At 36.7% G+C, this 12,504-nt stretch overlaps 2 protein-coding genes and 2 pseudogenes across 2 annotated transcripts; 2 read left to right on the top strand and 2 right to left on the bottom strand.

Annotated features, from left to right (window-relative positions):
* Window positions 2,907-4,617, top strand: LOC104708507 (tropinone reductase homolog At5g06060; the record flags this gene model as incomplete). Its single annotated transcript, XM_010425091.2, is given in 5 exon segments — window positions 2,907-2,953; window positions 3,076-3,283; window positions 3,570-3,786; window positions 3,870-3,976; window positions 4,226-4,617. Coding segments are annotated over 5 exon segments (765 nt in total), but the record flags the coding sequence as incomplete, so codon positions are not given.
* Window positions 4,716-6,633, top strand: LOC104708509 (tropinone reductase homolog At5g06060). Its single transcript, XM_010425092.2, has 5 exons — window positions 4,716-4,829; window positions 5,107-5,314; window positions 5,566-5,779; window positions 5,863-5,969; window positions 6,234-6,633. The coding sequence occupies exons 1-5, from the start codon at window positions 4,759-4,761 to the stop codon at window positions 6,417-6,419; spliced, it is 786 nt and encodes a 261-aa protein (XP_010423394.1). The 5' UTR covers window positions 4,716-4,758; the 3' UTR covers window positions 6,420-6,633.
* LOC104708508 lies at window positions 6,513-10,189 on the bottom strand (annotated as a pseudogene).
* The window catches only part of LOC104708510, a 1,799-nt pseudogene continuing 429 nt past the window's right edge, over window positions 11,135-12,504 (bottom strand).

Genomic DNA, 12,504 nt, shown 5'->3' on the forward strand with positions numbered 1-12,504 from the left:
TGTGTTTTCAATGTACCCCAAGGTCATTTAGGTGTGTGTTGATATACAAAACCTATATACACAAACATGTAAAGTGAAAAGTCTATATTCTCTGTTGTCTTGCTTTCCCATTCAAGAAACTGAACTTGAAGTTGCGCCATCATTACATATCTATTGTCAAGAGGTCTAATTTATATCGAAAATGCATACAATAGGAAAGTGGAAGGTTCGGAGATAGAGTTGCAAAATAGGTGACTTCTTTAGTGTAAAAACAAGATAATACAGAGAGAGAGATAGAGGTTTTAATGGAGAGCTCAGAATGCACATGCACATGCTCATGCTTCCCTTTCTCATTATTCATCAACATTCATTTTTTTCTGGTTAGTTCTTTTTTAAATGATTTGTCCATTAGAATTTACTAATTTAGTAACCTTTTGTTTCCTCTTGTTTCAATGTACTTTCCTTTTTTTGGTTCTGTTTTTGTGCTTCTTCGCATTACACTTTCAGAAACCGTGTGCATCAATATGCATCCAAAGTCAAATGGGAGAACCATAATTTTTTTAAACAAAAGAATTTCTTTTTGTCTACCTCAGTTTTATTGAGCCGACTCTACATTGTTGCAATTATTTGATGGTTTGGTCCGTATAAAAGACCGTGGTTTAGAAAATTATAAACACTACCTAGCTCTATCTTGAGAGCATGGTTTTATTACTAAATAACAGTACCCAAAATACAGAAATGGAAAAACAACAAAAATAACGAAACCAAACAAGGAAAAAAAATTTGAATATTTGAAGCTTCAGTGCTGCAAATCTTGCATATATTGTAATTCAAATACTAGACAAATATGTATGTGCAAGAGACTTCTCACCCAGACATAAACAGCCGAGGTGAAAAAACGCTCCAGGGCAAATCTTATAATGTGATGAATTATGAATGTCAACCACACCGTTTGTAGCTCCATTTAAATTCCGTAAATATAAATTAGAGATGCAATAAAATAGTAATAAATAATATTTGAAATAGTTCTTTATAAACAGTTTTTTTAAAAATATTTTGAAATCTAACTAATTGATTTTTTTAATTAATGTTTCACCTTGTTCATTGTTTTGTTTCATATAGTTTTACTTCACTTTCCATGTTAGTTTTCATATAAATATATAAATGCTTTCTTCGTTACTCGACGATCCCATGGAAAATCAATTAGACGAGATTAGCGAGATTTCACGTGTGATTTCGAATTATGTACTTATAGTCCATCGAGGTAACGAATATAGCTCATATTAGTAAAGAAATATTGAAATAATAAATAAAATCAAAAGAAAAGTATGAAAGGTGAAAAACTAAAAAGGTGATGCAGAAAATTCAATTCATTTATGATTTGCCTATAGTTAATACATTGTAGTTGTTTTTAAAATCATAAGAGATAACAAATTAACAAAAAAAACAGGAAAATAGAAGAAAACTATAAGCAAAATATAAGAAAAAATAAAAATAAAAATAAAAAACAAAAGAGCAAAAATTGTATCTTCAAATTTGAAAGTTCAAAAGAAAATATTGTAGATGATATCAAGCCATGTTATATAACAAACAAAAATGAATTTGTTGGTCCAAATTTGGAGGTATTTTCAAGGCAGATGATATAATGAGCATAATGAGTTGTGAGCATATGAATGAATCCATGGTGAGTTGAAGCCCGATAGTAATAATATCTCAACATGATCTGAGTTAAGCCCATTAGTTGAGTATATTTGTAATTTGAATTTGATATATATATATATATATATATATTTATATTTATATAACGTAGTAGAAGTAAAAAGGAGATATGTAAAACAACATTGGTGATTTCCATTAATCATAATTTCCTTTGAGAAAGGTCAGTTAAGGAAGTGAAGACAAATGAGGTTAAAGGTCAGCTGAAGAAACGAAGACAAATGAGGTTAAAAGGTTAGCCGAGGAAGTTAAGACAAATGAGGTTGAAAGATCAGCCGAGGAAGTGAAGACAAATGATGAGGTTAAAAGGTTAGCCGAGGAAGTGAAGATAAATGAAGTTGAAAGATTTGGAGGAAGTGAAGACAAATGAGGTTGAAAGGTTAGCTGAAAAAATGAAGACAAATAAAATGAATGTCCACCACACTGTCCATTGCTCCATTTAAATTCCGTAAATATAATTTGGAGATGTAATAAAATACTAATAAATAATATTTGAAATAGTTCTCTGTGAATAGTTTTAAAAAAAAATATTTTGAAATTTAATTAATTTTAAATTTTAATTAATGTTTCACCTTGTTCATTGTTTTGTTTCATGTAGCTTTTTACTTCACTTTCCATGATAGTTTTCATATAAAATATATAAATGCTTTCTTTGCTACTCGACGATCCCATGGAAAATCAATTGGACGAGATTAACAAGATTTCACTTGTGATTTCACATTATGTATTTATTGTCCATCGAGATAACGAATATAGTTCATATTAGTAAAGAAAATATAGAAACGATAAATAAAATCAAAAGAAAAGTATGCAAAGTGAAAAATTTAGAAAGTGATGTAGAAAAGTTCAACATACAAACGTTCTATTCTTTTCAATTCATTTATGATTTTCCTATATTTGTAATTGTTTAAAAAATCATGAGAAAAGAAGAGGAAAATATAAGAAAATCATAAGCAAAATATAAGAAAAAAAATAAAAAATATTTTTTTAACAGAAGAAGTCATAGCCGCCAAAAAAACTAGGAATTTTTTAAGGTAGACTCGAGAACATAATGGGCTGTGAGAAGACCCATCGTGAGTCGAGGCCCAGTAGAAATATTTTAACCGTCGGTTTAGTTCACTCACGCTCACACCACACAATGGAGGCGTGAGAGAGATTCCAAGGAGGAGACTGGAGAGTGCGTGACAATGGAGGCTAACCAAAGGTGGACACTCGCCGGAAAAACCGCTCTGGTAACCGGCGGTACTCGTGGAATCGGGTTTGTCTCTCCTCTCTTTCTCCGATTTCTAATAACAACTAATGAAGAATTCGTAGTTTGATTGCATGAGTCTATTGAATTCGTAATCTCTGGGGTAATAATATATATTATTAACTCTTCAGGCGAGCTGTAGTGGAAGAACTAGCAAGATTCGGTGCAAAAGTTCATACTTGTTCAAGGAATCAGGATGAGCTAAACGCATGCTTGGATGATTGGAAATCGAATGGTTTTGTGGTGTCTGGTTCGGTTTGTGATGCTTCTGTTAAGGATCAGAGGGATCAGTTGATTCAGGATGTTTCTTCTGCCTTCAGTGGGAAGCTCAACATCCTTGTAAGTTCCCTTCTTCTGCATAATGTTTTATATATCCTTTTTTTTTTTTTTTTCGATGAGGTTTCTACACATCACCAATCTTGAATGATCAGCTATCTGTCAAATTCTAATGTGAGGCTTACGTTTTTTCTTGTTGTGCCATATAGTGTCTCATCTTGTAAGTTCCATCTATTAGCAACATCTGTTGTATATCATCATGGTTAACATTAGTGGTATTATAAGTTTAGGGGGTTTGAATCCGTTTTTTGCCCTTCTGAAAATTTCTCAACTTTGTTTTGTAAATCAGATAAACAATGTTGGAACTAATATCAGGAAACCAGCAGTTGAATACTCAAGCGAGGAATATGCAAAAATCATGTCGACCAACTTAGAATCCGCTTTCCATTTATCTCAAATTGCTCATCCTCTTCTTAAAGCATCTGGTGTCGGAAACATTGTGTTCATCTCCTCTGTTGCTGGCCTGGTGCATCTTTCCAGTGGATCTATCTATGGTGCAACTAAAGGTGAGAGGTTATGTTCTTTATACAGAGACAACCAAAAAAAAGAAGAGGGTAGAAGTAGGTAACATAAGGGTGTGTTTTCTCAGGAGCACTTAATCAGCTTACAAGAAATCTAGCTTGTGAGTGGGCAAGCGACAACATCAGAACTAATTGTGTGGCACCGTGGTACATCAAGACCTCACTGGTGGAATCGGTAACGTGTTTTCTATATACTCTAGTATACCCTAAAATAATATTAGCATATAGAACATTGTTTCACAGTGAAGAGTATGGATTAGTATATAAATCAAACTGAGCCACAATGTTTAAGCTAATAGCAAATCAAATTGCATTTATAACCCGGTTAATTTTGCCCAAAAGAAGCATTGGATGATGTGATGTAAATATCAGAAGATAAGGGAAGATAAATTAGAGTATTTTTTTTTGGTATGTTGTTATGCAGCTGCTTGAGAAGAAAGAATTCGTGGATGCGGTAGTATCGCGAACCCCACTCGGGCGGGTTGGAGAACCAGAGGAAGTCGCGTCGCTGGTTGCTTTCCTTTGCCTTCCCGCAGCCTCCTACATTACCGGACAGGTCATTTCCGTTGATGGAGGATTCACAGTCAACGGTTTCAGCTATGTACAGTAGCAAAACACCTCTCATAACCACACTTTACTAATAAAGCAAGAATCCGTTCACTGAGGTTTTTGCTCGTTGGTGTCGTTTGTCTTTTGTTTCCTTGGGTTTTGGTTTTGGTTCTTGTGCCTTCTTCAAAGTTGTGTAATAATAATCCTTACATTTGTATTATAAAATAAAAACGGTCAGTAAATAAATCAAGGCACAGTTACGGACCAGCTTATGTAGTAAGATTAACAACTTTGTAAATGGGCCTATGTGAGTTGAGGCCCAATAGTAATATCTCCAACGGAGTTGACTCGGACACCCGGGAAGATAAAGTTAGGGAGATCCCAGGAAAAGAATGCGTGAGCGTGACAATGGAGACTGACAAAAGATGGTCCCTCGCCGGAAAAACCGCTCTGGTAACCGGTGGGACTCGTGGAATCGGGTTTGTCTCACTTCTCTTTTTCTTTTTTTTTTTTTTCTCTCGCACCGTCAAGTTTTAATCGGTTAAGACCTCTGAATTCTGCAACGTATATTCGTTTCTGTTTTGTTTTTGGTTGCGTGGTTTGGTTTATCCTGTGATTGTTTCGAAACTGTTGTACCTCCAGATTGACTTTTATTTTCTGACAAAATATGAATATAATTTAGAGCATGATAAAACTGTGATTGAATGAGTATTGAATTCATAATTCTCTGGTTTTTTTTCTTCCTTTTCTCTTCAGGCGAGCAGTAGTAGAGGAACTAGCAAAATTCGGTGCAAAAGTTCATACTTGTTCAAGGAACCAGGAAGAGCTAAACACATGCTTGAATGATTGGAAATCGAATGGTTTTGTGGTGTCTGGTTCGGTTTGTGATGCTTCGGTTAAGGATCAGAGGGATAAGTTGATTCAAGATGTTTCGTCTGCCTTCAGTGGCAAGCTCAACATCCTTGTAAGTTACCTTCTCCTGCATAAGGTTTTGCCTTTAATGCTCTGTATATTTGGATTATGTCGTTTCATTACCTGTAATGCAAGGCTTGCTACAGTTCTGGTTGAACGATATACGTAGTGATGCTTGTTAGGTTGGATAGAATTTTCTTGATGGATCTCATGTGTAATCTTGCCATCTATTACATCTGTTAGGGGTTTGAATCATTTTTCACCCATCTGATAATTTCTCAACCTTTTTTTTGTTGTATTCAGATAAACAATGTTGGATTTAATATCAGGAAACCAACAGTTGAATACTCAAGCGAGGAATATGCAAGTATCATGTCGACTAACTTAGAATCCGCTTTCCATTTTTCCCAAATTGCTCATCCTCTTCTAAAAGCTTCTGGGGTAGGAAACATTGTGTTCATCTCCTCCGTTTCTGGCCTGGTGAGTTGCGGTGGATCTGTCTATGCTGCAACTAAAGGTATCTATATGTTCTTCGTTATTCAGAGAAACCAAAAATAAAGGAAGGTAAAAGTATATTAAATTACGGTTCTTTTTTTACAGGAGCACTTAATCAGCTTACAAGAAATCTAGCTTGTGAGTGGGCAAGCGACCACATCAGAACCAATTGCGTAGCGCCGTGGTACATCAAGACCTCACTTGTGGAACCGGTATCATTTCCTATGCTCTGCTTTGCCCGAAACTAATGCATATGGTGCAGTGTTTTTCTTGGATTCTTAGACTGAGATAAGTTGTAGGAGAAAAAGAGTAGGGTTGGTATATAAATCAAAGGGAACCAAAATGTTTAAACTGAGACCGAATCAAATATTATTTGTAACCTGATTGGTTTTACTAAAAAGGAACATTTTGATGATGTTCTGTGAATATCAGAACATAACTAAAGATGACTCTATTGTAATGATGTTCTTATGCAGCTACTTGAGAAGCAAGATTTTTTGGAGGCGGTAGTTTCACGAACCCCACTTGGCCGCGTTGGAGAACCAGAGGAAGTCGCATCGTTGGTTGCTTTCCTTTGTCTTCCCGCCGCGTCTTACATTACTGGACAGGTCATTTCCGTTGATGGAGGTTTCACCGTCAACGGTTTCAGCTATGTCAAGTAGCCAAGATTTTCTAATCGCTACATAAGTTACTAATAAAGCAAGAATCCATTCTATGAGGTTTTTGCTCGTTTGTTTTTGTGACGTCTTTAAAGCTGCAGTAATATCCTCACATTTGTATTTTAAAAATAGTCACTGTACAGTTCAAAGTACAGTGCACTTATGCAACAGTTTTATAGTATTTTCATGGACAAATTCCATAAATATCATGGATCAATAGTATTGTCTTGTCGACTCTATCAATCAACGTGAAAGAGAAAACTTAAAACGCCAAAACCTTACAAACTAAAACTGTAGTTTGTTCTAGAGTCCCTAACTTTTCTAAAATTCCAAAAGCCTCCCTACTAAACTAATCATTGATCAAAGGATCCCCAGAAATTGTAGCCCAACACTTGTATTCTATGGACATGTTAAGCTCTTTTTCCTTTAGTCTTCCTCTTCTTCTTGGTATGATGCGTCTCTGACGATTCATGCGTCTCTGTCGATTCAAACCGCTTTTCGCATAAGAGAACTCTGTAACTTGCGTGAGGTCCTTCAGCAGTTTCACGTAAGGTCGTGTGCCATCTCATAGCGTTTCCAATCTCTTGAAGCTCACTCATCACATTGATGGTATCCCGTATGTATACACGTCCTCCAGGTCTCAAAATCCGGTCCATTTCTAGCATTATCGTTGTCATGTTGCACCTGAAGGCCACCAACCAAAACAAAGTGTGTAATACTTCAATGGGAAAAGGGCTTGAAGAATATAACTCATTTTGGGAAAACAAAGTGGCTGTTGTTACCTTTTTCTTTCAATGGAAAATAGACCCGCAGCATGCAGCAAATCATACGTTCTTGGGTAAGTATCAAACGGTTCACACCTGAAAAGAAAAATATCAATGTCTTAAGCAGTGTCACTTTATAAAATGTTATTGTGTATGAGCTCAAAAAGAATTCAGAATGAAGAGAATGTGACAGCAATCAAAGACCATTGCGTGAGATAACGATATTATAAATTTGCGGTTGTATTTTTGGAGTAAGAAGTCTTTGTACCAATCATGCATTACTCCTAGTAGTCCACGATCATATATAACAGGCAATGTGTTGGGACCGCTGACTGGGATAACGTTAAGAACCCAGCAATCAACCTTTAGCTCAGCTAATGCAGCCGCAAATCTGCCAAAAACAGAAGAAATAATTCAGTAAGATATGAAGCAGCCATTTCGGTTGTGTCTATATGATTGATCATTGCAGGATAAAAACATACCCGCCAAATCCAGCTCTCATGTCTAAGACATTTCTTAGTCCTATCTGCATCCAGTGTAGGGCATTTACATAGTTTGATATTATTTCTTTCCAGTACCTTGATTCAGCCTCAAAGAGCTCTTTCCGGGCAATGTAAGAATCAATTTGTATCGTCTGCAGCCTATCCGGAGGGATCTGTAAACGGGCTGGCCAAGGAACAAGATTTGCTCCATATCCATTTTCTTCAATCCTAGTGATGCATGCCCTCAGATCTACGTACCTAACTTAATCAAAAAATCAGTTTAGAGGTGACAAAATCCTAGGATACAAGAAGTTGCGGAATCAAACAAATTTTGGCCTAAGGAACAGAAGCAAGGCCCACCAAGTCAATTCGAATGGTCGGTGTCAAGATTGGGAACCAAATCAGTTTATGGATGTTAATTTTCAATTTGGCAGCTAAAAGAAGTGGAAAATATAAGGTTTCGCAAACATACCAAACATTATCTGGGTCATCTTTAGAATCGCACAACGGAGGAGTGACTCCAGCAGCACGACTTAGATAACAAGTGTTATTTGTAGGCTTCTGCCAGATAGCTATATATCCTTCCTTCTTTACAAGAGCCCAGCACAGCCTAGTGGTAAGGTTTAACATCTCTGGAAAAATGAAAAAGAAATATATCTTACTAAATTACAAACAAGCCTGGTCTCAAAAAGAGACTCTATATTATATCCTTGCGGACCTAAGAAAACTTGCTCTACATGCCTTTTGATAGGCAAACTAAACCAAGAATGCTTGTATCACTAAAACTAACACTTCCCAAACGCAGAAATGAAATATTAAGCTGCATGGATGATACCTTCCCACTGTTCTTTCAAGGCTTTTTCATGCTTATATACAGGTTGTGCTGCCCAAACAAAATATCCTCCGGCACGAAGCATCCTATTGACTTCAAGGAGCAGGATCCCATCTTCATATGAAAGAAAATGACAATACAGGGGAATCTGTCAGTATTAACTTAGATATACTTGGTGTTCAGTTTGACCTTTTACTTAAAAGTTTGATAGTAAATGACACAGCAGCAAGCAGAGCACAATTTTAGCTCTAGGGGACAGAGAGCGATAGCTTTATAAAACAAAAGAGCAAAAGAGTAAAACGGTGGGATAGCAGAATTGCATACCATCACGAGTCCAGTTGATTCTGCATCTTGAACAATGAACCAAATCAAAAGCTTGGCTTGGGTACAACAACCGACGTGTTGTGAATGCTGCCACCATTGCAGGAACACCACGCTCAAGAGCAAACTGTATCTGGTTCTCATGAACATCTTTTGGAGCTATGGACATAGTCAAGACATTTCGCGACATCAAGTAGGCACCAAAACTTGCCACACCACATCCAATGTCAAGAACAATTCGTGTATGATTACCAAAGCTGATATCAGGAATCATCTACACATACAACCAAAAAAAAAACATGAGATTCAAGTGAACACAAAAGCAAAATATTTTTTTTTTTTACATTTCGAGTCATAAAAATCAATCAACCTGAGAGATCTGATCCAAGTACTGATCAGCCCCATGTATATACTGAGTACCACCACCAGGAAACTTGAATTTGTCATTCTCTTTGTAAATCCAGTTTTGACCACCTTTATCTTCAGCAAGTCGAGTATGTGGAACATTGTTGAACCACACCTGTTAACCCAAAAATCAGAACCTTTCCAATGGGAGGGAATACAACAAAATCAAACAAAAAAGAGAGCTTTCACAGATACCTCATCACGGCTTCTTGGCCACGGAATCGGAGAACGGTATCCATCGGGAATAGGAACGGTGCAATTCAATCCCATCCCTTCTTCAGGACAATTCCGCTCGAATCGCTCACCACGCGCCGTCGAAGTGCGCCTTCTGATGGCTTCAACGTTATCCAAACAAGGAATGTACTCCGTCATATCCTCAGAACAAATCTCGAACTGCCTCAAACTAACCCTAGCCGCGGTAGATTTGTTATCACCGCCGTCACTACTACTACTACTCACAACCTCCGTCTGATTCCCCAACGTCTCCGCCGACTCAACGTCGTAATCCCCAATCTGGAACTCATCAGACATAGTTCCATTCTCGTTAACGATCCCAAACACCTTCAGATCAACAGAATCTGGCGGCGGCGGCGGTGGTGGGAGTGGTGACGAAGACGGCGGCAAAATCGGGTGACTCTTGTAGATCAAATCAGAGATATTATACGATATTCCGAAATCAGGTGAGAGTGCGACGATAGGGGATCGAGAAGGCTCGGCGGAGAAGAATATGAGACGGCGGAAGCCAACCTCAGACCAATGCTACCGAGGAAGAAACAAGCGACGGAGATCAAAACAAAGACGGAGATCTTAAAGAAACTAACGTTCCTAAACAGATTGCTACTGAGGAAGAGCGTCATTAGCTTCGGATTCTCAGAAACATTACGCTAAAGCAGTGCTAAGTTTCTTTTATTTTGCCGGGAATAATCCTCTCAGACTATGGGTAACGAACGTGGTGGTGGTAGTGATGAAGTAATCTCCCAACCTAATTCTTTTTATTATTATTGATTAAATGATTTAAAATATATTGATGTTTTATGTGTAGAATTATTTTCTTTATGTTTTCAACTTATTTTCATTTCCATCGACTGCATATATTAATTTAATAATACGGATGGTAAATAAATAAATTAGTTGAATACATGTCAAAATCTATAATTGACCAATGAGTCAATGACACACGTCAATTTTGGTTAGTTATTTTTTTGTTAAGGAAAAGAAAGATTTTAAGATATTTTATTTATATAAGACAGGTTAGGTTAGAGATTTAGTTGGCATGTTAAAAGAAAACAATCACAAGGTTAGAGATCTTATAGGAATGTTATTCATTAGGATTCGATTTATTTGGCACCTACTATTGCTTCTGATTATCTAACTAACATTGTGCTCTGCCTCCTCTGTAATTTTGGATCAACTGGTTTATATTTTTTCATGTTTAAAGCATGTGTTGATGTTTTTTTCAAAATTGTAATATAGTAAAAAAATTATGATTGTATTTATTTTTTAAAAATTATAAATATATAATGACTAAAAAAAAATCATGTGGATTAATATCAAATCTTAGTATTTAATAACTTTGATTAATTAACAATTTTTAAAAAATAAATACTAATTTTCGTTACAATTATGTAGAGATAGAAAATGAATTAATTATTTTGGAAACTAATAATTATTAAAAAAATATTTAATTTAATTTACATTTTTATCCTTAATGAGAGATAAAATATTCGTCTTGAAACCAACGGCATGAGCAGTTAGGATTAGGGGTCACTGTTGACGACAATCCAATCGTCGGTATAGTTTTTGCTAGGCTTTACGTCATCTGACATTTTGTTGTTATTATGTTCAACCAGAAGTTGTTGTAAGCCAACTCTCTTTGGTAAGCTAAATCGCCGGGCACTGTCATGATTCCGTAAGTCGCTAGAAGCATATCTATCTATTTTCTCTTCGCTCATTTTCTCATAGTCTTCTCTTTTGTAACATGGATGGAGAAGAGGCTGTGCATTCAATTTTGTAACCTAGCCATTCAATTTATTGATTGCTCGCTGTGCATCTTCGCTGCTGACAAAATTGACAAAACCAAAGCCTCTGCTCATGCTCGTCTTCTGGTCAATTGCTACATGACATCGAGTTACAGCACCAAACGGACGAAACAACTCCATCAAATCGGGTCCACGGGTATCTTCAGACAGATTAGTCACTCGGACAGAGTTCTCATCATTTCTACTCCTCATGTCTGAACCAGCTGCTTGTCTGTCTGCACCTTCTCTCATGCTTGGCGGGACATAAGCAGCCCTTCCCCCAGTTCCAGTTCCAGCTACTGTGGAAGTAGAAGTTTCTGCTGTTAAAGGCTCGTCCGTTAAGGATAAGAGATCCTTCCATGGGCATCTTGATGTCCAGTGGTCACCTTTCATGTGGCATAACCTGCAGACCATGAGGACTGCACCCGGTTTGCCCAAATGAGACATACTATCTCCTGATGAAGTTGCTTCTTCCGCCTTGCTACCTAAATTATACAAAAGAATAAAGATGTCAGACTACAAAATAGAGGTATATACTTGAAACGGTATAAGGAAGATATTTCTACACAAAGTGTAGTTGGTAGCTAGGAAGTGAAAGCAGGAATCTACTTTCGTGGAAGAAGCCACCAACAAAAACATCTGGGTGGGCATTACGGCCACCCGCATATAGAAAGAATGCGGCTGACTAACGTGTCCACCCATAGAGAGATATACACAATTAACTTCTAAAGCAGAAAGCAAACAGGAAACATTAACAAAGATCACAAGCAATCAGCATCAAGACTAAGAAATGTCAAAACTGTTATGCTGTTGGACAGAGAAACTACTAATTCTTATGAACTATCCAAAGATCTTAAGAGAAAGTGGTTCATGATGAGAGTAAAAATCAGAACTTTATGTGTACAGTTAGCAGCCAAGAAAGGAGAACACTGAATTTGCTCACATTCAGAAAGGGGCTACCAACAAGATAGTTATATTGGTGACATACTGACCAATCACAGAAAGAAGCAGCCATAAGGCTAATATGTGATCGGCTAATTGGGCACCATTGTTATTATGTTACACAAGATTATTAAGAAAACATATCAGGATATAGTTGATGATCCATAACTAAAACTGGTTATAATCCTGTTATAGTACTGAAACGAATCACCAACGACATTGTTATAGGTGAGCTTACTGACCATTCACACAAACACCAGCCATAAGGCTAACATGTGACTGGCTAATTAGCCACCCGAAAAAAAAAAAAAAAAAAAAAAAAAA

Source organism: Camelina sativa, chromosome 8, assembly GCF_000633955.1.
Source record: "Camelina sativa cultivar DH55 chromosome 8, Cs, whole genome shotgun sequence".
Classification (NCBI taxonomy): Eukaryota; Viridiplantae; Streptophyta; class Magnoliopsida; order Brassicales; family Brassicaceae; genus Camelina; species Camelina sativa.